Source organism: Leptinotarsa decemlineata, unplaced genomic scaffold (assembly GCF_025532065.1).
Source record: "Leptinotarsa decemlineata unplaced genomic scaffold, Ldec_3_MD MMD2_tig00000133_RagTag_RagTag, whole genome shotgun sequence".
Classification (NCBI taxonomy): Eukaryota; Metazoa; Arthropoda; class Insecta; order Coleoptera; family Chrysomelidae; genus Leptinotarsa; species Leptinotarsa decemlineata.
This window is the reverse complement of record NW_027412542.1, coordinates 1,921,832-1,949,676: the sequence shown is the minus strand read 5'-3', so window position 1 is coordinate 1,949,676 and position 27,845 is coordinate 1,921,832. Positions and strand designations below refer to the sequence as shown.

The window sequence follows — 27,845 nt, the reverse complement described above, 5'->3', positions numbered from 1 at the left end:
GATTTCCATACATCACTTCCATCAATGTCATTATTATTCATTTTTCTTTATATTCAAACAAAATCTAAAATTCTACAAACTGTTTTGACCTAAACATTCTGATTTGCCTCTCTTCAGTTTTTCGCCGCGAAATCGTAATGTATCTAGTGGTGATTTGACTAGGGTAGTAGCTCCCAACAATGCTGAGTAGAAGGGATCGCGATTGAATATTAGAATATTGTCTTTCGTGAGGTGTTTAGTTAGTGATGGAGCAAGAGTTTTTAGGTTCGGACGATATTGCTCTACAGGCATTTGGCTCAGTTTTGGAGACAGAAACGTGAGTACGATTAAACTGATACCACATAATTTAAAATAATACTGAATGAACTCTAAGATTGATGGTTAGGGTTGGCTCGTATGAGGTATTCATTTATTCATTAATAAATGAAAGTGAAGTATAACTCTGTTCTGCAACTTTTTCATTATTTTTCAATGAAAGTTATTTGAAATAAAAGAAGTTCGCGACTAGCAACAACATGATAAGTTGATTATATCTTATATGTCGTGGTAACACAAATAGGTAGTTATGAATAATTAGGTTATGTTTCAATTTGTTTCTCATTCATGTTCATATTACACTTTTTTGAAATATGCCATTGAAATTACCCATATCAGTCTCTAAATAATGAAAACAATTTGTTTCGCGAGCTTTTTTTTTAATATAGCAGCCAAGAGATGATATCAATACTTTTACCATTCACCAATTGAAAATAGAAGATATTTTTGTAGGTTAGAAATGTTTTATTCGATTTAAACTGTCACGCAAAACAATTTTTTCATAAATTCTTTAATATGTTTCCATATGATATACTTCAATACATTTTTTACCTATACCATTGAACGTTTTGAAAAGTTTGGTTATCTTCATTCTGAATCAGACTTATCACTAATATAAAAAAGAACTGTAATATTCATTAGGAAGATATCAATTGAAAAGTACTTATATTTATTTTCGAAAGGAGCATGCAATAAAGGATGACGGTAATATTCGATATAATTCGATTATTAGGCAAATTGAATGATTCGTTTCCAAATCCAGATTTAGTAGGCCAGATAACCCGTATGCATTAGATAATTTCTAAAAATACCTAGTAGATATATATAAAAAAAAAGATAAATATTGACCCCAACGCATTCCCAATCAAAAATACATGTTTTTCATTAATCCATCCAAGATAAATGGGAAAAAATACATGATGATGAAAAATTGAAAGGAAAAAAAAATTGAAACCAGACTACTTCATTACGTTTCGACTGTTGATAAAACCATCATTTTCGAGTGATAATCCGTTACATTTCATTATATTTGTCACGTTAATAATTGGAAAGCATCAGTGTCACTCACCTGTCAAAATAATTGAAATCAATGAGTTGATTGGACAACCACTATGATATTTCACGGCCATGACAGCAGAAGTTTAGAAATGCCGTTGATTTAATTTACCGAGTAAACTCAGTTGCTTTTTTTTAATAGTTTTAGGGAAAATTGTAATTCATGGAATACTCGCGGATTTTCGCGATTTTTTCTGGGATGATAGGTACTACGTGATAGGTGGAATTCAGAACGCTTTTTATTTTAAATCCGACCAATCGTCTTCAGTTCATTCAGGTTGGAGCCCAGCTTCCTTACCCTTTCAGCTGATTTGGATGATATGGATGAATATAATATTGATGTGTTGGTGCCTTGTGGTGCACATCTATCTGTCAAGCGGTTGTCTTTTTTTGGTAAGCTGTTCTATCTCTAAATTTCAATATTTTAAATGTTTCAAAAAAATAAGGTTAATCTAATCTAACCTAACCTAACTCGACTTCACCTAACCCAACCTAACCTAATCTAACCCGACCTCACCTAACCTAACTCGACTTCACCTAACCTAACTTAACCTAACCTGACCAAACCTAACCTGATATCACCTAACCAAACCTAATCCAACCTAACTAGACCCAACTCAACTAAACATAACCTAACTCAACCTAACCTAACCTAACTCAACCTAACCCGACCAAACCTAACCTGATATTACCTAACCAAACCTAATCCAACCTAACTCGACCCAATTCAACCTGACCCAATTCAACCTGACCCAACTCAACTAAACATAACCTAACTCAACCTAACTCGATCTAACCTAACCTGACCTAACCCAACTCAACCTAACCTAACCAAACCTAACCCAAAATTAGCTAATCTAACCTAACCTAACTCGACCTAACCAAACCTAACGTAAGTCAACTTAATCTAACCTTACTCAATCTAACCTGTCCCTACCTAACCTAACCTAACTTTACTATATAACTTTTAAGAAACTATCTATCCTCAACATCTAACCTGACCTCCAAATTTCAAAAGGAATGTATTTTCGAATATTTAATTTTGTAAAAACTATCTTTCCTCAATATCTAACCTGACCTCCGAATTCTGAAAGAAACGTATTTTCGAAAATTTTATTCAAAAAACTATATTTTCTAAACATCCAACCTGACCTACTAAATTGAAAACCTCATGTATTGAATAAAAAGGATAGAAAAATGTGCGATGAAAAAGAAAAAGATTTCTAAATAAAAAGTATGTGAATTGCAATCGTTTTTTGCTGTAAAGAAAAAAGTAAAATATGACATCATATGAATTTTGGCAGGCTGTATATATATTCTATATAATTTTAAAGGGTTATATTTTTAGGAGTGATAAATTTTTGGGAAAGGAAGTTTTTGGCTTTCTACTACTCCATCTTGATATAGAAAAATATGGGAATCTTCCAAAGAAAGGAAGGATCATGCATGATCTACACATCTACGTATGTATACAGTTACATTTTTTTAAATTGATTACTTCCTTCCTTTCTTTGGAAGATTTCCGCATTTTTCTATATCAAGATGGAGTAGTAGAAAGCCAAAAACTTTTTTTCCCGAAAATATTTCGTTTTTCATAAATGACATTTGAAATATTGGAATTTAGAGAGAGAACAGCTAACCAAAAAAAGACAACCGCTTGACAGATAAACGTGCGCCACTAATCACCAACAGTTGAACAAATGCGCACATCAATATTTTTATCAATATTCTATTGATCCATGTCATTTATTGTTCTCATATTAGGTATAAATGTCATATCAAGTGGAAGTTTATAATTGAATATTGAATAACCTAATTTTTGGTTGGTACAGAATTTTCTAATCCCGATAGTAAAACTTAATGCAATTTTCAAAAAGTGATTTGTGTGCACTTGACAAATCATGGAATTTCATTCTTATTTCAGGGAACTAGGCAATAAGTTATTGATAAGGGATAGAAAAGGGTGCGATGATACGTGTGTTAAATAACAAAATATGTGAATTACAATCGTTTACCTATTTCTTAAAGAAAAAATAAGGTGAAATATGACATCATACAAACTTTGACAGGCTATATCTCGAAAACTAATCGAGTCCAACAAAAAATAAAAAGTCTTCTGAATTCCTACTATCATGTACTATCATCTCATTAAGTATAATTTTGCTTAGTTTTTTTTTGTTAATGAATAACTCTGATGTCGATGAGCATGCTACATGAACCATGACTATAAAATTATGAAACGAACCTTTTATGGGTTCTGTTTGCCTTGAAGTTATTTCGATCACCAACTTTCTGCCTACGTTACCCCACGTTATCTTGATGGATAGTTTGAGAGCCTCGTATTTTTTGTGTTGTTCAGCGCCACCTCTCTGTTATTGAGAGAGACCACTTCAAGAAAATCCGTCAAATTTCTACAGCACTTGAGAATCTTTGAATAGTATCCATGGCATCTGTTATCTATTCTTGTATGACTCGTCATTGCTTTCAGTAACTTTTCAAAATACAATGACCAACATACCCACTGCCAACCATTTAGGAGTCACGAAATGTGAACCTTCACCGATATTTGACATTTTTCACAATTTCAGGCCTATAAAAAGAGAAGAAATGAAGGACGAAGATGACATTCTTCTATTTGCCCAGTTAGATAATATAACTAACAATCTTGCCGCGCACAGTAACGATTTTCACTTAGGACAAAATATGGACAGGATGGAGGAAGCTGCCAACTTGATGCAAAGTTCTTTCAATAATAATATCAACGAAAAACCACCTACAGATCTGAATAACAGCTCAGAGACGAAACTTAACGAGGGTCATGGGACGTCTCATTACGTAAAATACAAATTACAAGATGGAAAGCACGTGAAGGTTTGGGAGTGTGGCGTATGTAAGTAAAGTAGTGATGATAGATAAATAATGTATAATATACAAAATGATATTCCATCAGTCTGGAAAATAAAATATACAGATACGCAACGATCAATTTCGAAAGAAAACGATGAAGCGAATCAAGCCAATTTCATTCAATCATCACTGGTTGTGGTTGCCCAAGGGAGGATTTCGGGATTTACTAAAGCGCGGCAGATTAATATACAGGGGGATACCTTGTACCCGGTTAAGTACCTCCACCAAATATGAGCCCCATATATAAGGCCGCCTGTGAGGGATAAAAGATCAGATTAGTAAAAAAAAATTGATCATCAGAAATTCTCGAGCGCGTCAGATCAAGGTAGGGTGAGTTTATTACCTGCTAAAAAGTGTATATTCCAGTAATCTGACAATTTGAGAGGGACGTAAAGAAAGGAGAGGGCAGCAAAGTTGTAAAAAAATAACGTCATTTCGACATTCTCGAGCGTAGCTGATTTTTTTTTTATTTTGAAGGAAATAATTCAAGGATAAAGAAAAATATTCAATCTGACGATTTCTGCAAGCCGAAATAACAAAAATTCGTTGATAAAGTTTAAAATTCACTTTTTCTCTATCTATTACTCTCTCACTCCGTCCCCACTCTGAATTCTGTTGCCATGACGCCATCACAGCTGATCACAGAGACTCGTTCGTGATGAAGATGAAGATGATGATTAATTATTCAATTAATTGATGGCTGTAGCCGTTACTACGTGGTAGGAAATCATAATGAAGGAAAGAGAAATTAAACTTTCTATGTCCTTATGAGACGAAACTGCAGTAACGTTAGTTACAAATAAAAGTGGTAGAAAACATAGAAAATTTCATTTCTTTTTTCTTCATCAATTAATCAATTGGTTATAGAAAATTAAATTTGTTTCATAATTTTTTTTAAATTATTTTCTTATAAATACAAGTATTCTACTCAAAAAACATATACTTATTTATTTGCATGCTATTTCCTGAGCTTTTCAATTAATTAAGTTCAATAAATTAATTTTTTTTATATATTGTTTTTGTCAGATTAAGCGAATCCATCTCTCTAGATAATCGTCAGATTATGAGCAGCACGTGTAAATCATGAAGATGAACCATATATACCTTAATATGACGCGCTTGAGTATTTCGAAATGTCGAATTTTTTTTGCACATTATAATAATGGCGGCGGGTTTGCGTCAGATCGAAATCGTCAGATTATTGAATGAGAGTTTTTTTTTGTCGCACTTAACAACCCCTTAGAAAATCTGACGCGCTCGATTACTCATTTTTCTTTTCACTTTTAACTCTTACGTACGACCGCCCACATCATGCAAACGATCAGATTGACATACCAACATGATTTAAAATACGTAGAACATTGATGCTATCAATATCTGACGCGTTCGAGTATGCCTATGCAACAGTATTTTTTTACATATTTAAAAATCTATAACCGCTTCCCCAATCGATGAAAAGTTATATATTATATAACATTTTTTTCTTCTTATCATCTAAGCTTTGCAACCTAATGTGTCTCAATGACGCTCGAGTAAATCCCCATTTTGCATCGTGGGCCTGCTATTGGAGTATTTATCTTGATCTGTTATCGTTGATGCATCCATAAAAATGAACGTTGTGGTAATCATCTTGGCGATAATCTGAGATGTAATTGTTTTTCGAAGAGCTAACGTGTTGAAATGCTCAGATGGATGAATGATTTGAATCATTTAGTTCGTTAGATTCGATATATTCACCTCTCCCAAAGTATTCTCGTAGGATTGCGTCAATTCCTGTCGCAAAACTATCACGTTCCTGGCTAATATCATGACCTACATTGAATTGTAAGCAGTGTTCCCCGGTCGTTCAGCAGGGCCTCTTTGAAATCATTCGAATGGTCAATCACAAACCGGTTCCGATGTGGCGATTGGAACCGACATTGTTTCAGTTTTGGTACGGGACCAAAGGAATAATGAACTTTCTGTTAGAGAACTTTTCAAAATTAACTGACATCTTTCATTTTTGAAACGAATAAATACATTAGTTCTATTGGATAGTTGAAATTAAATAAATATATTTTTTCTACTCCCTCCATTCTAAACTAATTATTACGTGTTTAAGAGCAGGTAGGTAATGGCTCATTTAGAATACACATATATTCTGAATTAATGGCGGCCACTTCCGTTAAAATTTTGAAAAATAATGAGATATATAACATGTACATTGTCCAAAATCTAAAATCAGTGAATCTTCTCTTCAAATTCTCTGTAAAATCGAAATAAAAATCATATTTTCAGTGAATTTATTGTTCAACAGTTTGTGGGTTGGTAATGATTCTTGTTATATCCGTTGAATCAACAACTATTTGTTTTAATTATAATCTGTCGTTAAGTATCTCGTAAAAGTTGAAAATGAAATAAGTGATAACGATCAAGAAATTTGTGCTACTCCATCAGAAATGACCAAGCAAGCAAATATTACGATGAATAATTTGCTGCCAGCCAAATCAAGAGAAAAATATGAATATAATTTTGAAAATTTCGTGAGTTGGAAAGAGAAGATAAAAATAACTTTGTTTTCCAAAAACGTTATTCTTGTTTATTCAGAAGATTCAGCAAAAACTTATAACAAAAATGAACTATAATGAAATGATTTGTAGGAAATTTCCTTTCTACGGTCAGTCGTAGAAAAAGTATAGTAAGCACTTTGAGGATGCAATTGGTAATTGAACAGTGGTTAGACACCTTTCAACCTCTCTAATTAGTAGGAAAAAAGTCACCTCCATACAACACATATATTTTATGTCATCATAATGAACTGAACAATATCACAATCTATATCAAACCAACCAATAAAAACAGATATGTTCTGTTCAAAAATGAGGTGAACTTTAAATTTTCTCGAAATATATTTATTTATTCATAAATTTTTAATTTATCCCTTCCAAAGTAGTCCTTCTCAGATATAATACTCTCGTGTCACCGTTTTTCCCGATCCTCGAAGTAGTTCTGAGTAGCAGGGAAACAAATCTGGTGAATATTGTAGCTGAGGCATGATTACTGTGTTGCCAATAGAATGTATGTAGCCCGCGAAATTTGAACAATCACCTAATTTTTTGAACAGCTCACTTAATCGTCTATTAAATCAGGAAATTACATAACCACACTCCAGATTAAAATTCTGTTACTTGAAGTTAGTAAACTATATCTTGGGAGTAAACTATAACAATTTTCAATTGAAGGTGATTCATTAGCAACACCGCACTTATAGTGACCAATAGATAATCCTCTTACCAAGTATGCAGAGGCGTACCAAAATAATATTTTTATTTGTTCAAACACATAGGTAATTACGTAAAAATTGTTATAGTAGGTGGCGCTCCCTAGTGTCAATGGTAAAACTGATTACATTGTCATATTATGCTTAATACAGTACTTCACAAAAAAACAGAAAAATTTACAAAATAATTACTTATTATGTTCCTTTTATATAGAAAGAGAACTACTAAGCAAATAAATAATTACCTATGTTATGCTTATGAAGTTTCAGAATCCATTGACTCGTCCGAAGAGACGAGTCAATGGATTCTGAAACTTCATACCATCCCATCCAATCTCCACATTTTCTCTTCTTCCTTGATCACATGGGCTACAGCATTAGGCCAATCTTTCCATATCCGTTCCATTGCGAGTTCTAATGAACGTTGGACATCAGAAATTTTATATGTCACGTTTTCAAGAGCTACGTTACCCTTAATTTGCGCCCAGATTAATTATATCGGATTTAACTCGCAATGGTAAGAAGGAAGTCTCAAAATGCTGGCGATATCTGTCACGATGCTGTTTAATGACACTCATAAGCTCGGCCTCGTCCATGTCTTCGTGATAATCCCCCGTTTTTTTTGTTGATGAAAAAATTAGTGCACCATCGTCTAAAAATCTACTCTCGCTACCTATATATGGGCGACAATTATTCGTTGTCCTTTAGCCGTTGGTCCGCGTAACCCTGTTGATAAACCGTCCACAAATGCTTGACGATAACTAGTTACAGTAGTATCTTGCCAGATCTTAGATACTGTGTGACCAGCATTCACCCACGTTTCGTCCAGATAATAAATATTTTTGTGAGCAGAACGCATTTCTCTGATAGAGCGAAGATATCTTTGTCGCCATGAGACTCTATTAAGACAGATTTACGGAATCTTCTTTTATTATTTTCCTTAACTTCTCTTTGGTCATTTTTGGATTGAGATCATTATCCATTACCTTTGTCCTAATGGATTCGAGATTTGGCGCTTCATTCTCAAAAAAGAAAGAATGAATGGTATAGCGTACAAAATTTTTCTGGTACTCATCCGATTCAATTTTTTTCCACCACGACAATGCTTTCTTTGTACATTACTTGAACCTGCTACGGCATCCATCTTAATGCTATAAAAATAATAAAATTCAATCATATTATTCAGCTATTTGTCAGTTGTTTACTTACCTCAAAAACTTTTTTAAAGTTGATGTATTTTGAAGAACACTCTATTTTGAGATTTTCACTAGAACAGATTAACAAATCCGCAACACGTGTTTCGCTGCACAGTAGCTTTTTCAAGCGTGTTCACTAACAAACTGGATTCTACATACATTGTGATTTGTGTGTTGTTTTTCCGGGTGTTCATCCGTTGTGTACTATTCGATAGTCGACGTTTCGCCATCATCTCAGATGGCATTATCAAGACGAGTTACTGCTTCGCTTCGAGAGGTGTAACTGATGTTAGGTTCTTTTTGTGGTGTTTTTATACGGTTTCGCTTGCGTGAGTTGTATGGATTTGTTACCTGTTTTTCCACCTGAGGGTTGTTGATGGATTTTGGTAGTTCTCCTACCTGTTTGTCTACCTGAGGGTTGTTAATGGCTTCTGGCGGTTCTCCTACCTGCGATGGTTCATTATCAATTTGTGGTTGTCTTTGGGGGTTGTTTTTAATTATTGTTTTCCAAATCCTTGGGATGTTTAGTGAGTCATCCCTTTTATTGATGAGGCCTTGCTTTTCGATTTCGATAGCTTCCCTGATTTGTCGAATTCTTGGGTTTTGCACCTGTGCTATCTGTTTTGTGGACTCAAAATTAATCTTGTGACCTGTTTGTAGATGGTGTTGAAAGAGGGCAGAGGAGGTTTGTTTTGTTCTTATCGAGTTTTTGTGCTCCTGGGTTCTGGCAGATATACGTCTGTTGGTCTGACCGATATATTGTTGTCCACAGTCCTCGCATGTGATGCTATATACTCCTTGGTTTTCTAGGGAAATTCTCTCTATCGGTCTGGGCAGCCAACTGGATATCGCACAAAACGATCTTGAAACTCGTCTTGATAATGCCATCTGAGATGATGGCGAAACGTCGACTATCGAATAGTACACAACGTATGAACACCCGGAAAAACAACACATCATATTCTACCATCTGTGAAAACCTACATTGTAATATATATATATATATATATATATATATATATATATATATATATATATATATATATATATATATATATATATATATATATATATATATATATATATATTTATATTGAATAACAGTTTTCCCAATACTGTACCTTGGAGTACACCACACATAAATTCGACCATTTGGAAGCTCCAGGTAGAAATTTAAAAAATTATAATCATCTTTTGAATATTTGACAGGTTCGAAGGAGTTCACACATCAGTACACCCTGATGAGACATCTTCCAACTCATACAGATGAGAGAAAGTTCCAGTGCAATACGTGCGGAAAAGGTAAGTGTTGTCTCCATTGAATATACAGATTAGTGGTGAACAGTATTTATTCTGATTAAATCAGATACCAAAAACAAAACATTGGCGATTTAACACCACACCACATCGGTGTTTTGGGCCTCTATAGGTATCATCAAAGGTGCGAGGATGAATCACGAATGCATTACTAAACTCAACTGTCTTTGAAGGATGAACCTGGGTAAGTACTCACTCCTCCAACTGTCAATTACGAACTGCCTTATACAGTACTATTCCCGAGTAGAGAGGACTGAATTTTCCGGGAGAAAAAATATTGAGAGCAAATAGTTGTTGGTTCACAGATGGATCGAAAATACCTTCAGTTTATGGTGCAGGGGTTTTCAGTCGCAGACCCAGGACAGATATATCAACCTGTCTAGCGACTGTTTTCAAGCGGAAATTCATGCTATTGACTTGTGTTCGGAGAGATTGGTACGCGAGTCAATAAAATTTTATCGGATAGTCACGCGGAGTTGAAAGCTTTAGGCTCCTATCAAGCAACGTCTAAATTGGTAGCAAATTGCCAAAAACGACTCTCCTCATTAGGAAGATTCAGCAAATTGTCTCTGGTCTGGATTTCTGGCCATACTGGCCTGGAAGGCTGCTGACTCTCTTGTAAAGGAGGGTGCTGCAAGCAGCTTTATCGGACCAGAACCTGTCATTGGCATCGCTTTAGACTCCGCCAAACAAACATTGAACACCTGGATGGCAAGAAGATTTATGAACTTCTGGCAAAATCTTTCAGGATTGTCTCATTCCAAATCAAACAGTTGTTGGGCTACAGATCGAATCAGGTTTTCAGAACCGCAGTCTCACCATTCAACCTGAAAAATCACTCACCATATAAACTAATCGGCTGGGTTTATTTGTTTCAGTTTGACCTAACCTAAGTACTTACGCAGGTTTGTCTTTTGAGGATAGTAGGGCTTAGAAACATATTTATTTCAATACCAAATTCTCAGGAATCATTTTAGTGTGAATCTTTCAGGAACGAAAGGAAAATTGTTTGCTCCTGATATAGAAAAAATTGTTCTGGTTGGTTTTCGGGTTTTGCCGTAGTCTTCTTTTATGACCAGTTCAGTTTCAGTTGATACGTCAGACGTTTCAGTTGATACGTCAAGAATAGTACTTCGACTACGCCACTGGAGATGACTACCGCAGTTGCCGTTGAAACGTTTGGGGACTGTAACCAAAGAAGACGACGGCAAAACCCGAAAATCAACCAAAACATTGACGCCAGCCGTGACAGCCTACATTCCCATGGGAAAAGTTATCATTTCAAACTAATCCACAAAATCCCTCACATTCCTTTCCAGCTTTCCGCCAGATGTCGACCCTATCCCAACACCGTGCTATTCACTCCACTGAAAGACCCTATGTGTGTGAAATTTGTCACAAAACCTTCAACAGAGTCTCCACCCTCATTTCCCATAGAAAAACCCACACCGGTCTCAAACCTCACAGGTGTCATTTGTGCTCTAAAGCTTTCCATCAGAAAGGTAAAGTTAAACGAAGTGTATTCACTTGCAATAACAACAGATGTTATAATAGTATCAAAAGAAGTAAATAAGTCTGTCTAGCCTCATTCCATAATATCAAAAATTGAAGATTATGAGTGTAATTCACCAAGAAAAATGTAAGGCCCATTATTTGTTGATTCTGATCAATTTCAAAATTGGAAAACGAATGTTATAAAATAGTTAAATAGGAAAGAAAATAGTACTTGCTATATTCAAAAAATACACATCAATGTGCGATCACCGCTTGAAATTTTACATAACGGACACACGTCAATATATTGTGTACTTATTATATGTGTACTGCGTATCGCGGTTTTGTGAACTTTCAATTGGAAATCTCTCATTGAAGTGTGTTTTTTGATTACGTCATAATGGTTTTTCATCAAGTATCAGTTAGTTCTATCATATTTCTTGCAGTTTTTCATGTATTCCAGAACTTGAAAAATTAACAAAGCTAAGTCAATAGAGAATTTGATGAAATGTAAGTTAACTTTTCAGTTTGTACATTGTTACATTTCAGTAGATTCTCTTTATCTGTGTGTGTGTTGATTCACCGCTGTTCATTTCTTACATTCTGGAAGATTGATTATGAATACCCAAAAAAAACAAACACATGTTGTTTGCGACTTTGTAAACTGTGAGGTGAAAATCTGGAGCTGTCCACTTTCCACAATCTGAAAAAAAATAGTACTAAATAGATAACTTTAAACAGGTGGAAGATGGCCACATTTCTTATTGAATTCCCAAATCTATTAATTTTTAAGCACTTCGAGAGATTGAGCTGATGCCTCTGCCAAAATATAATTTGCAAATGTGTAATTGGTTATTCAAAAACTACTTCTATGCTATTTCATTCTTTGACACCTGGTTCTCCCCGTTTGGCCAATATAAAGTTTTGGGCAAGAACCGCAAGTCAATTCAGATACTCCTGATCTATCCGACACGTCATTGTTTTTGATAAGTTGCTTATGTTTTATGTGGTTTACCGAACAACTAATAATTGAACCAAATTTATCTGTTTAAATCTGTTTAGAATCTGTTTTTCAGTTAATCAGCTGTCGCCCCCCTACGAACGACAACTCTCAGAAACTTGTGCGAGCTAAGGCCTAACGAGGTCTAACCTTTTAACGTGTGATTCCTAACACGGTTGCAGAATCATCCCAGCTTCAACCAGATAAATTCTCTCGAGAAAAATATCTGGTCGAGGTGGGAATTGAATCCAATATCGAAAACAATAAAGACAAAACTTGAGTTTTCATTAGTATTTAAGCTGATTTGTGGCTCTTATTCAAAACTTCATATTGGTCGAAGGAGATAAACTTCTTCGTGAAGAACAAAAGATAATAGGAATATGCTTTCTAGTTGAAATTCTGATCTGTATAATACATTTTTTGTTTTTGATTGTTATTATATTACAATTTTATTATCTAGTATTCAGATGATTCATCTATTCACCATTCAAATTTATGTAAATATTCTTGTTTCTTGGAATTCATAAACATTATTATTATTGATACTGAAATGTTTCTCACTTGTATTTATCGGATAGAAAATTGAACACTAGCTATTATGTTTAATAAACGTGGAACTATCCAGATTTTCGAACACTCATTTCAAGTTTTTATAATGAAATTTGAATTTTGATCTTCTCCAAAGATACGAGTATAACCTCAAAACCTACCAATTATCCTCCTCCATGATTGCAGAAACTCGGCAACGTTGAGTTGCAAGTTTTTCGCTTATTTTTACCCAGCGCTGAGCTATATTCACCTTATATATTATAGAAAGAAGTGATTTGTTATGAACATTCATGTTGTAGGTAACCTACGTAACCACATATTCACCCACACCAATGAGAGACCATACAAATGCGACATTTGTGAAAGGGGTTTCAATCAGATGTCGAACTTGATGTGTCACAAATTGAAAGTAAGTTCGTATCATATCGTCTCTGACCGATGGAATTATTATCTGTTATTTCTTTCTAGGCTCATCAAAGAACGGAGAAACCGAAATATGTCTGTCAAATTTGTGATAGATCCTTTCCGAAGCGAATGGGTCTGCGCCACCATGAACAATTCAGCCACGGAATGGTGAATCCGCCCGCTCTTTCTCCTCAAGTGGCAGATAAAAACAGGTATGATCTCAGATATACAAGGTATATGTAGAATAGGAAGTGGAAAAGGAACTAGCACTATGACAAAATGAGCAGTGAATTTGGTATAATTTTGGATAGGCTGTGCACCCTCCGATTTTGAAAAAAAGTTGGTTGTACTTACAAATATTTATCCACCGCATCATCATTACCTCTTATTTCACCTTCTTTGATACTTTTCAGTTAACTAATCAACATGTTTCACTGACCTGGTTTTCAGTTACCAACCGCTTTTTTTCTTCTAAATATCACTATTGAAAAATATCTGTTTTTCCGTTAACCAGCTGTCGCACCCCTACGAACAACAACCCTCAGAAGTCAAAACTTGTGCGAGTTAAGGATTAATGAGGTCTTACCTTTTAACGTGTTATTCCCAACATGGGTTGGACGGTAGCAAGTGAAAATCGATCGTTCAGCCTGCGACTTGAACCACCGACCGACATGGCGGTCGATTTGAGTAAACAAAGCACCCACGTCTAGCCGTCCGGCTACCGACCGACTATTATATAACATAAAACCATTATTAAAAAACACTTTTTATAGAAAAATATATAAAACCATTAACACAAAAGGTTTTTTCATTGAAAAATATTTGAATAATTATTAGGTTGCTTCAAAAGTTTTGTCCGTTTCTCTCATTAAGAGTGAACTCATTCAACTTTATCGTAATGAGCACCATTTGAATCAGTGTACCTTTGCCAACGCAACGAAAGTAGAATAACTCCGTCAGCGTAAAAATTGTGTGCTCGGGATTCGATAACGTTGACGAAGGCAGTTTTTGCTTGTTATTGATTTGCGAAGCTTTCACCAGTGATAAAAATATGGTAGTCGCTTGGCGAGAGGTCTGGCGAGTATGGTGGATGAGGAAGAACTTTGAAGCTCAAATCGTTTGATTTTCGGGCGATGATTAGTAAAATGTGCGGACTCGGACTGGTTGCTGCTGATGCATATTCGATACACTCACTTGAGTTCCTCACAATAGAACTTTGCTGTGATGGTTTGGTCCGATTGCAGAATGTTGTAATGAATCACACCAGCCGCTGATCACCATACAGTTACCATGGCAATTTTCATTAATTTGTATTGTGCGATAAAAGACTGTAAAGTTGCAATTTTTGGAACTTTGTAGGCCTGTAACACTGAAGGCGGAGGGTCGAAAAGACCCACTCACTCTGGACCTAACCTAACCATCTAATTCAAAGACGCAATCATTTATATATTTTTGAACGACTTCTGGTGCATTACTCAAACTATATGGAAGTCTTTTGAATATATATCTACCAGAAGGCGTGATGAAAGTGGATAATCAAAGTCTTTGTTTTATAATTAATGTATCAAGGTGTTCAGAAACCAGATAATTTTATTTCGTAGGGGGAAAACAGTGTTACACGCTGTATATCGCAAGATGATCTATCTAGAGCAGCCATACTCAACCTGCAGCTCGCGGGGCGCATGCGGCCCGCCGAGTCTTTGTGATTGGCTCACCTGGAGTTGTAAATTTTTTTGAACTTCGCGCCCACCAGAGTTATAGAGTTATAATCTAACAAATTCAATTATATTTCATTGCATTATTCACCAAGAAAACTTGACGGCACGTGCTGTAAATCCAGAAATAGAAGCAGTGATGAAGACCGTTATCAACATTGTCAATTATATTCGACCAAGAGAATTGAATCACAGAAAATTCAAAATCATTTTGGAAGAACTGGGTAATGATTATAACGATGTCCTTCTACATACCTCAGTGCGATGGCTTAGTAGAAGAAAAGTTTTGGAAAAGTTTTTTCTCTACGCCATGAAATAATACTGTTATTAGAGCAAAATAAAAACTGCAGAGGATCATATTGACATTTTTGAGGAAAACTGCTACATAATTTCCAATTATATAATAACTGCATTATTAGATCTATTTAAAAAAAGATTCCAAGATCTAAGAAAAATCAAAAAATTTTTGTTACTTGTTGAAGATCCGTGTCATCTAGAAACAAAACTATTTCAGAACTAACATCAGTTTTGAATTGTAATTACTCAGAGTTGTTCGATTAATTCATCGATTTTAAAAACGACACCAACTTAGAAGTCCTGTTTAAAAGAAAAAGAAAGAAGGAAATAAGTTGAATTTTGGAGCATTGTTCCCCAAAAATATAAAAGCGTCCAAATAAGTGCCCAAATCTTATTAACATTCTTTGGGTCTACATTTGTGTGTGAATCGTCTTTTTCTAAAATCAAATAGAGCAAGAATGTGTACAGAAACAAACTTACAGACTCTTATCTGGATGATGTAATGAGGTTAGCATACAGTAACAAGCCAGATCTTGAGAAAGTGTCCTACGAAATATCTTTGTTAAAACCTGAAGTCATTGTTAGTTCCTTCAAAATTCGGTCTACATCGCATGTGGCTTCATGATAACCTTATATAGGTTACAAGGTCATGTATTGTATAGCCGGCTTTGTTGTGACCACCTTTTCTTTTTTAAATAAATACAAGACATATTTTGAATTATGTTTTTTATTAGAACTTAAATATTTTTTGCGGCCCGTGCATCAAGACCGAAACGTGTTTGTGGCCCCATTAAAAACTTGGTTGAGTATGGCTGATCCAGAGTAAAACGGGATGAAATGACCAGTCATTTGATAACAGTAGCCCGTGCTCTGGCAATTTTTATGGTTAGTCGTAGTTGTCAGTATTTTGTAATGTATTTGATGTGCTGTGTAATAAATACTCATAATTAGAGAAGTTGGAAAGGTATTCTTCCGATTAATAACGAGTTGTATATTGATCTTGAAATTTGTGTTCGATTTTCTACAAAATTGTATCTTTTTTTGCTTCGAACTTGGAATTCCTGCACATATGAAAAACACTGATAATATTGACGAATACACAGAGTAGCTAACTGCGATATGATCCATTTTGAATCAAATAAACCACTTTGAAACTGCTTTCCCCGTAGGCTTGTTGAAATACAATTTTTTCGTGCATTTTTATTACACGCTTTATATTAGCTTCACCTGTGTGTATGTATGTATGGTTGTTTGTTTGTAACTCTCAAGCTTGGGATCTGTATTTGACAGAATTAATGACATTGTTGCTTGATCTATTCGCGAGCAGGTGGCGCTGTACATAACCTCCTTGATATATCCACATTATTGCTTGATCTATTCGCGGGCAGATGGCGCTGTACGTAACTTCCTTGATATAATTCGAACTCACTTTACATGTATTTCATTAACACACGCGCCTGCTGCCTTATTTGTAACCCTCCTTTGTGCGCCTGCTGCCTTGGGCTTGGTAGCTGATTTTCAGGCTCCCTCTCCGGAATCGAAAAATATTAATGGTCATTTTTCTAAACAATATACGGCTGATTGATCTCAAAGTTCAGATAAATTTATAAAAACTAAAAACAGGCTTTTATAGCATACGAAACTAAAAAATTGAAACTAAATATAATTTAAAAAACTGAAAAACATACTTTTAAAGAACATCGAACTAAAAAGTTATTTTTTTTTTAAATAAGCCTAAAGCAATAACGAACAAAAAATACTAGTATGATAGTGCCATATTTTTTGTATATCAAGCGCCCTTCGCTTTTTTCACATTAATACGAGTATTTCCCGTTCGTTATTGTTTCAAGCCTATTCAAAAAAAATATTTTCAACTTTTTAGTTCGATGTTGTTTTAAAGCGTGTTTTTTACTTTTTTAAACTACACTTATTTTTTCAAATAGAGATGGTAATATGACTGACTTCCATAACGTAATGAAAACAATTATTTTTTCAACTGTTAGACTTGTCTTCGAAAGAATGGGAGAAAAAAATACTTTCAATGTTTCAGTTACTCAAATGCAATAGTGGTCGATACCATCAAGACTGAAGCCATGAGATTAGCCATCGAGTCCAACCAGACACCGTTCGCTTTATTACGTCCTTTGGCCGGAATTCCTGTTCTCGTGAGAGTTTTGCCAGCTGGAGACAAGCAAATGTTGGTCCCTGCTACTGCTGAGGATCTGAAGAAACACAGCCATATATCCATCACGCCGAAAAGTGAGAACGACAAGGAAAACATAGGTGATGAATTTCAATCTATTGAATTTTACACAAAGGTTCACTTCAATAATACGCTGTATGTTCGAAGAATGAGGTGAAGTTTCATCTTTCTCAAAAAATATGTATTCATTCATCAATTTCTATTTTGTTCACCTCAAAGTATTCGCCTCCAGATAAAATATACTTGTGCCAGCGCTTTTTCCAATCTCCGGAGTAGTTCTGATATGCACTCTTTGGTCAATAAAGCTCGCTCAGCGATTCAGTTTTTATCTCCTCAATCGTCGCAAAACGCCCACCTTCCATGAGTCTCTTCGACCTTGGGAATTGGAAAAAGTCGCAGGGGACCAAATCTGGCGAATACGGTGGCTGAGGCATGATAACAGTGTTGTTTTCGGTCGAAATACTACAGCAATGACGAGCGAGCATGTGCATTATTGTGATACAAATGCCACGAATCATTTTTCCATAATACCGGAGGTTTTCTTTGTATTGCTTCTCGCAATTGGCGATGCCGTCAAGATAATACCCTTCATTGACCGTACGGCCGTGTGGCAAAAACTCCTGATGCAGTACATCACGGTAATCGGAGAAAACATTGAGCAAAACCTCGACATTTGATCGAACTTGGTGTGCTTTCTTTGGCCTTGGCTCTTCCATTCGAACGATTGGACTTTGGTTTTGATGTCATAACGATATACCCATGATTCATCACCAGCGATGTCCCTTTGGAGTAAATTTGGATCGCCGTTGGCGCCGTTCAACAATTCCTGACACACCTAGTCCTGCGTTTTTTCTCGAAAGTTAGGGACATTCATTCTCAATGGATTGTGTTGATATCCAGAAAACTCATTGTATTTCTATGCATTTATGTCAATTCAGAATTTTTTTGTAGATGCAATTTTAGGAACATCCTGTAATTCTGTGATAACTTTTCAGTTTCACAGATTCTTCCACATATTTTAATTGCAACCACGCATCGTTTGATAATTCTATTTCACTGTATCTATCTAACTAATGAAAATGACGCTCATTTGATTTCTGGTTATAAAAATATTATACTCGCAGCAATAACTGCAGGATCAATGCCAAAAATTTCACAGTATGAACAGCTATGTAGATAGTCTGACCGTTCCTTATCACTATATACTACATGGGCTAAAAAGTCTCGGGCCCAACACAGATGGCGTTAGCCTTTCTGCATTCACCACTGTATCAGTTAATGGTAAACTTCAAAAAAAAGCTTTTTAAATTTCTTGATATTCTACTCATAAGTTTGTGAGTTATTTTGCTAAGAGTGACACTACTTTCGTTATTTTCAAAACAATGGATCAAAAATAATTTCGTATTTTAATTTCATACTACTTCTTGATGGGAAAAAATACCGTCCAAGCGAAGCAGTGGCTTGAAAAGTTTTTTAAGGACTCCGCTCCATCAGAAAAACAATCAAACGTTGGTTTTGCTGATTTCAAGCGTGATTGTGGAAATACCGATGATGCAGAACGCAGTGGACGTCCAAATGAGGCAGTAACACCAAAAATGATCCACAAAATCGTGTTGAATGATAGAAAGGTGAAGTTCCTTGAGTTAGCTGACGTTGTAAAGATATCAAAAGAACGTGTTAGCTTCAAGGTGCGTATTCACCAAAAAGCTAGCACGAGCGAACAAGAGCGAACAAGAGTGAACGAGCATTCTGCAGCAATAATCAATAATGAGCGAACACGAGCAAACATACACGAATGCTCGCTCATGCTCGCTCTTGCTGGCTTTTTTGGTGAATACGCACCTTCAGACATATTTACCGCGTACGCACTGCTCGCACAAAGTAGATGGATCAACTACGACTACGAATTTGAAGATATTCGCTCTGGTGTGGACGAGACATCAATATGTCGAGCAAACACGAGCGAACATGAGCGAACACGAGAGAACATACACGAATGCTCGCTCATGCTCGCTTTTTTGCTGAATACGCACCTTTATATTGCATGAACATGAGAAAGCTCTGTTCAAAGTGGGTGCCGCGCGAGCTCGCTGTTGACCGAAAACAAGAACGTCTTGATGATTCTGATCCATGTTTAGCCATGTTTAAACATGACAAAACGAAATTTTTGCGTCGATATGTGACATTGAATGAAACATGGATCCATCACTTCATTCCGGAATCAAAACGATCGTCATCTGAGCGGAGAGCAACTGGTGAAACTCGTCCAGAGCGCCCGAAAGCACAACAATTGGCTGGAAAGGTTATGACCTCAGTATTTTGGGATGTGCGTGTTGGAATATTCATCGACTATGTTGAGAAGGGAAATGCTATCAACAGTGAATATCATATAGCGTTTTGGAAGTGTTTGAAGGCCAAAATTAAAAAAAAAAAAACCATTTTTGGAGAAAAAGAAAGTACTGCTTCAAGATAATGCACAGTGTCACGAATAAATGAAAACGATGGCAAAATTGCTTGATATGGGCTTCGAATTGCTCCTGCATATACCATATTCGCCAGATTTGGCTCCCAGTGACAACAAACTGTTTGCAGAGGTTATTGCTGAAACTGAGGTCTATTTTGGGGCAAAAGATGAATCGGTCTACAAAAGTAGTATTGAAATGTAAGAGCGGTGCTGGAATGATTGTACGGCTCTTGATACAGATTACGTTGATGATTAAAGCCGATTTCAACACAAGAAAAACGCGTTTTCTTTCTTAGATCCAGGTGTTTATGATGTTAATATGATAATTTGAACATAACTTTTTTATTCATATATACAGCTGAAATTGTATCCTACTACGACTGATAACCAGTCCATGCAAAGCTTATTGTTAAATCATCTGAAAGTAGAACTTTTAACGGGAGATGAACTGGTATTGAATATTACTGGAGTTTTTCCCAACACCAAATCGTTATTTTTACCACCTCGACACGTGTTTCGATCACCAAGTGATCATCTTCAAAGAGGAAGATTAAACTGGAAACTTTCACGAAGAAGTTAACGCTATTTATGCTTTACAGATGTACCATACAGGTAAACCACACCTAAATTAATTTCACGATTTGCCTTATTTATTATTTTACAATTATTTTGTAATAAATTGTTTGAATAAAATTTACTGATTACTACATGAGGATACATTGTAAAAATAAATTTAGATAGGCAATATTGTGAAATTAATTTTTTATATAGCTGAACATTGTTTTATATATAGCTATAACATTTAAACATTACATAAGGACATATTGTTAAATAATAGATGAGCCATATTGTAAAATTAATTCAAGTGTGGTATACCTGTATGTGTGGTAGACCTGTATGGTTAACATGTATGGTATATCTGTATAGCATAAATAGCGTTAGCTTCGTGAAAGTTTCCAGTTTAATCTTCCTCTTGAAGATGATCACTTGGTGATCAAAACACGTGTCAAGGTGTTGAAAATAACGATTTGGTGTTGGGAAAAACTCCAGTAATATTCATTACTACACCAAAGGTTCCAAACAGTGCATCATAAGTATCAACTGTATTGCCAAATATGCGCCAAAGTAACTGACTATTATAAGACAACAAGTATAGCTGAGGCACCAGTCAATCTAATAATAACAATAATGATCTTCAAACAAGATTCAACCTCTGTTAACTCCTAACGAAGGATCGAAATAGATGAACACTTCAATCTAGCAGACCACTATTATAATGTTTCAGCAGTAATTGTTCACTGTAGTTCTGGCATTGAATCTGGTCACATTATTATGCATTGGTCAAAGATGAAACGGAGAGGTTTAAGTTTTATGATATTCGTGTCACTAAATATTCTGGCGATATCTTGAATTTATTGGAGCCTCTGGAGACAACCTACATTTCATTCTATGAACATTGGCAGATCAAGATCTTCAGATGATGAGGTGCTGTAGGTTTTTCCGGGTTTTCCTGCAGCCGAAAAAGCAAATGCGCCACTGGAATCAATCCAGTCGCTCATGAGCGCCGATTAATTTTTGTCGTTGTTTCATAATTACATAAATTGTATTACCAACGAAAAATGGTTATTCTTTATTATTTCAATGAAACTTTGAGAATTCAAATCTAAAAAACAAACGGATGATAATATCTTAATAGTTGTAATTTTCAGCCATTATCGTTACCAACAGGATCATACTTGCCCATTTATAACATTCCTCTTGTTATTTTTATTATATTTTTTGTTTCAATCGGTCATATGAACTCTTGATGATTTTTAGACAAAATTGCAGGGAAACCTGTTGGCAGCACTGTCCAAATCAAGATACCTGTAGTGGCGACCGTGGTTCAGCAGAACGATTTGGGGGGGCATATGTCAATGTCCATTGTTAGTCCTGGTCCCAGTGGGGAAATCGATTCTAATATGGGTAATTTCGTCTATAGTTCCATGCCGACCAATCACGATTCTGTGACAAGTGAGTGTAACAAGAATCCTAATTCAATAACTTATTGCTTTACCAGTTTTCAGAAAGAGAGGAAGTGAGAGGTTTTTCAAATTTCATTGTCAAAATCATTTTTCAGAATATTCCACGTTTTCCATGAACAAATTCAACATTTGAATATGGACTTCAAAATTCTCTAATATCGTTCATCACAATTATTCTCATTGTGATATGTTGGCAAAACTAGCAGACGTGTTTGCTAATCAATAGTTTCCTGATGATTGAGTGGAACAAAATCAATTCAGTGAATTTTTGCATTTGACAGAAACAAAATTCAATAATAATTACAGTCTCTCAATTCGCATCATTCATAATTCTCTTCCACACAACCAAATCAAAAAGTAGTAGCGTTTTCAAAATTATTGCATTTGCATGAGCGAACGAGATTTTTCAATCCTTATCAAATCTTTTCAATAATAATATTCCTTATTCACAAAAATAAAAGTAGTTTACACCCGAGCAAAATTTATATTTTTTGAAAAACCTCGTATACTAATGGAATAATTTGTTAACTGGTCATTGTATTTCGGGTTTTAGTGTTTTCAGAAGTTTTCGTAGTTTTTTTTTTCCGTAAATTTGATGATACAAAAGTTTACCATACAGGGTGTATCAAATTCAATCCTCACCATTGGGATCTCGGAAACTATATGAGAAATACGAAGATGGTTGAATTGGGGTAAAGTTGCACATTCACCCGAATAACAATATGCCGTTAACAAAGTTCTGAAATTCCGAGTATATCCGAAGATATCCGGAAAAAACAGAAATTCCGGTAAACGGTTGTTAGTTTTTCTGACCTTATTTTTCGAAAGATTCGCAAAATAAATTGCTCTTTCACGTTGCCACTTTTTCCCTGCTACATAATGGTGTTTTCAGATTTGCTATCCGACGTTTCGTCTTCCGGCCACCATCACCCACTTTATTGTTTCTCATGGGCGCTACATTGGATTCTTTCGGTTTTGAATAGAACCCGATTTTAACTTTTCAATGGTGTATCATAAGCTATCATTCTTTTTCTAAAAGGTAAAATTGAAGAGGTAAAATCTGGTTCTATTCAAAACAGAAAGAATCCACTGTAGCGCCCATGAGAAAAAATATAGTTGGCCAGAAGACGAAACGTCGGATAGCAAATAGTAAAACACTATTATGTAGCAGGGAAAAAGTGGTAATGTGGAAATGCAATTTATATTCGAATCCTTCAAAAAATAAAGCCAGAAAAAATAAAAATCATTTTCCTAAATTTCTGTTTTTTTCGGATATCTCCGGATATACTCAGAATTTCAATACTTTCTCAACGGCATATTGTTAGTCAGGTAAATGCGCAACTTTGCCCCGATTCAAACAATGGTGAGGATCGAATTTGAAACACCCTGTATAACATGCATAATACTGTAGAGAAATACTAATAAATTTCAGAAGTTTCTGATGTGATGTAATTTTTTTAATGGCTTACATTGCAAACGCTAGCTGAACCCTACGAGATAGGTACAAAAATGTACTACATTATTGTACAACTTAAAAAGGTCTACAAAGGGATAACCCACAATAACCATTTTTTCTTTTTTGTAAGCAATACAGAATCAATCCTTATCCAGGTAAATACATTCATCATAGATCAATATGGCTCTTTTGCAGCATGTGATTTAAATGAATATTTTCGAAGATATTATACCTTTGAAATGCAGGGACATAACGATTGCGACGGTCCCGGCCGGGGGGCTGGCGGCGCGTGCCTACAAATATCGTGCCCTATACTACTTTATGATTAGCAGCGAACGCATGCTTTTATATGTATATTTAGTATCAGCATTGCACCCGTGCGGAGCCCGGGCAGATTGCTAGTACTGTAAGGATTTAGAAATCAAGTGAGTTCTGAATTGAAGCTGAAGAAGGTATTATAATTCAGTGAAATTCGCGATATTATGAGCAGTTGAGTGAAAATCTCACAAAAAATTGTTATTAAAATAACTTGATTATGTCTTTTCATCCTCGACTCTGCAGATATTCATTCTTCACTTGTAATTCACAGAAGATAGGATTTTGTCAACTTTTAATCAGTATATCATTTTTCACTACCCGCAAAAAAATGAAAATCCGTTTTTCATTATAGTGGATAGTATTGCATGAAACTTTTCATCGTAATCATTTCCCAATTTCATCTGCTGAGCTCGAACTGAAGCTATATACAACTAAGGATTGGTGAAATAATAGATCCTTCAATGAGTATTTTCTTTTCTTTGTTTCGAGTATATCAATGGTTGTTTCACATTCTCCCAATTACAGATAATGAGGTGCACTTGGAAGATATTTCTCTGTCAGGTGAATTTGAAGCAGCGGGAATCATGGGAGATGTCAATATCGAATTTTTGGACGAGCATGGTCGAAGGATGGGGCAAAAAGATTTAGCTGAAGCTCTGAAGGGTGAGTTGTATATTTATATGACGTACTCTTCCTCTTTCCTAATTTTAGTAGGGAAATAGTGTTATTTCCAGATGGAAATGATTAGCTCTTGAGTTTGAGGAGGCAAGGTCGTGGTTTGACTTCAATCACAAGTATTGAAAAAGGGTCTCCAAATCAACTGGTCTCATTTGGATGTCATCTACAATAAATTACAGAAATATTGTAAATTACCTCATTAGCAATTCTACAGGGGGTACTCCAATAAAACAATGGATAATAATGAAAAAATTACAGTAGGTGGTCAAAGATTCAAATAATGTTCCAGATCGTAGTCCTATCTCCAAAAACCATCAAGGAACCAACGATTTTCTTCTTTTCACTCCTCTGATAGCATTCCAGAATTCCGGCAATATTCATCAGCAGTTATATAATAATAATAATAATGATAAATCGTCTTTATTCATCTTTGGACACATATGTAAAGAGATAACATTATAGGATCTAGATGCTCTAGAATTCTAGCCATATATTCAAAGAATGTCTTCACTTTTGGGATCCGACTTTGGTCTCTATTTCTTTCTGATAAATTCAATCAAAATCTTGATTTTAATTTGAGTTAGGTGAGAACGTTCACCATAAGCTTAAGTTTGATTCTACCCAAATTACAACATCGATCACAAGCTTAATTCTGCCTCATTTCTTTTTCCAATTTACCTGACAGAACTTCTCAAAGTTGGAATATTTTCCGCTTGGTGATTATCAAAATCTCTAATTAAATCACCACTGGCTCTTCGCGTAAAGCCAGACACAGAAAATATCCCTCCAAAATTTTAGTTTTCACGTAGAATCGGTTTTAATTCAGAACCCGGGCAATGCTACAACCTGTTCAATCAGTCCCTTCAAACATATACACAGAGGGCGCCTACCGATTCTAAGTATGACATCCTCGCGAACATAGGTGAATATCACTATACATATATCATATGCATATATCATATGCATATACATATATCACTATATTCTCACTTCACGTTATTCACCATCACTGAATAAAAGAAGAAGAATACTTCTCATCAGTTTGTCTGTCTAACCGTGAAACGGATAAAAACAATATGAACGATCAATATGGAATTTGTATATCTGTCAAAATTTTGACAGAGTCAGACTACTTCAGACTGCTCAGAGGAATCCCAGATCTGTGGAAGTAAGAATTTAAATCATTGGTATGTTATAATTTACACGTTGAAATAGACAAAAGGTTTTCTTCGCGTTAAGATTTCTTCGAAAACAATATAACATCAAAAGTGGAAAAATTAAATATTACAATACCTCGACTATACCGAGTATAATCGGGTAAAATGTGTGAGAATCCATATAGTCTAAAAAACAGGTAGGTTGCACTTTTGTTATTTGGTGCCACGAGGAACAAGCATTATAACAGTTTCTACGCCATATCAACTCCATTCTTTCTAGCATCCAGGTTATCATGGAAAAGAATTCTCGACTATCACCCTCACCATCATACCCACCATCAGCTCAACCCTCCCTGAAATGTTGAATATGAACGAACACGGAACTCGTAGGTCATTCGACCGTGTATGACACGAAGGCCTTCTGCATAAGCTCTTTGAGTTCGGCCTGCCTCGGGGCCTGGTCCGATGGAACTGTTTCTTTCTGAATGGCAGAGCCTGTCAGGTCAGAATAGAGGGTTTCCTGTCTGACTACAGGGAGTTCCTCTACTCCCTCTACACCAACGACCTTCCGAGGTCCGAGCGTGTGAAGGTATGCCTATACGTCCACGATACGGCTCTCCTCTTCCATGGTTCATGAGCTCGAGATCGGCTATATGTAACGTGAATCGAATGACCTCGAGCGCTGGTACCTCAATTGGAAGATCCGAGTGAACCCTAACAAAACTTGGGCAATAACCATAGGAAGAACGACATATTTTCTGGCCATGAAAGTGAGGTTCTCTGGAGAAGAGATCGACGGGCAAGAGCGGGTAAAGTACTTGGCCTTCTAATAGACCGTAGGCTCATCTGGAGCCCGCACTTCGAAAACATTAAGTCCAGGATCGAGGAACGAATCGCAAATCTGTACCCGCTGATCAATAGAAATGATTATGATCTATAACACGATGTTCAAGCCTATCATCATGTATGTATGTTACTACGGACGATAGTGATGGCTCTATGGTTTGTGCGGAACGAAGCCATCCGCAGTGATTTACAGTTGCATTCCATTCAGTAGTCCATTCAGTCGAAGAATCGGCGAGTTCTCGGTTGTGCGGAAAATCACGATAATATGGAAGGTTCCGACACTCAGTCGAATGAAGGCCTCATATCCTTTGTTAACGGATGAATCATTTTCTCACCCAATCACACAATTGGTTGTGGCTTGTTTGTCCTAATGACGAGCTAGGCTCATCCTGATTCAAATCAAGACGTCAATCGGCTCGCAAGTCAATCGTTGTTGAGACTTCGAAATATTACCTTCGTCCTCACAGTCAAAGCATATACCACTGATGATTTGAGCCACACAGCTAGAGTCACGATTGAAGAGAACGGAAACCGTGCTGGTGAACCGTGATCGAATGGAATCAAACGTTTCGTTTGCTGATGCGGCATGTGCATGTGCTTTGACTGTGAGGATGAAGTTTGGTAATATGTGTCTCAACAAAGTGTCAGGTTAAAGTGAACTTTATAACATGTTGAATGTTATAGAATTTACAATTCTCTGCAAAGATTATCAACAACTTGCTGAATCTTACCTGAGTAATCCTTGTGGGAAATATAAAATATTCATTAAAGACACTCTATGAAATATTGCGCTTCAGAGGATACTTATTCTTCCATTATATATCTGATTTTCAGAAGCTGATTCAAGCAACATAATTCTGGAAGATAATTCTGTCGATACTATCCACCATGAGGCTATAGTCTGTGAAGACCAATCTTTGGCCCAAAATAATGCTGAATCGACCTTCCCCACACCGAAGGTTGTGATATGCGAAAACTATTTCCAATTTTAAACGTAATTATGAAACAAAAGATTTTGTTGCTGTTTGTTGAACTTGTTACGGTTATGTATTACTTTGAATTCGATTAGGTGTAGATTATTTATTAAAAAAATGTGACTTGTAATTTTAATGTGATTTTCCTATTGTATTTCAACATTGTTTCAAATTGTTCAATAATTGTTCCGAAGCTGAATAAAAGTTTTGTAGTG

The 27,845-nt window shown here is 35.7% G+C and overlaps 1 protein-coding gene across 5 annotated transcripts; it reads left to right on the top strand.

The window, feature by feature from the left end:
* LOC111506894 (uncharacterized) lies at positions 1-27,845 on the top strand. Of its 5 annotated transcripts, none has more exons than XM_074172530.1 (10): positions 1-316; positions 3,960-4,261; positions 9,943-10,035; positions 11,370-11,552; positions 13,393-13,502; positions 13,562-13,710; positions 17,561-17,793; positions 22,008-22,190; positions 24,465-24,638; positions 27,491-27,845. In XM_074172530.1, the coding sequence occupies exons 1-10, from the start codon at positions 246-248 to the stop codon at positions 27,646-27,648; spliced, it is 1,656 nt and encodes a 551-aa protein (XP_074028631.1). In that variant the 5' UTR covers positions 1-245; the 3' UTR covers positions 27,649-27,845. The 5 variants fall into 5 exon arrangements, with proteins under 5 accessions (XP_074028631.1, XP_074028633.1, XP_074028630.1 ...); XM_074172529.1 differs by having other exon boundaries at positions 3-316; positions 21,996-22,190; XM_074172531.1 differs by having other exon boundaries at positions 7-316; positions 21,996-22,190; positions 24,501-24,638.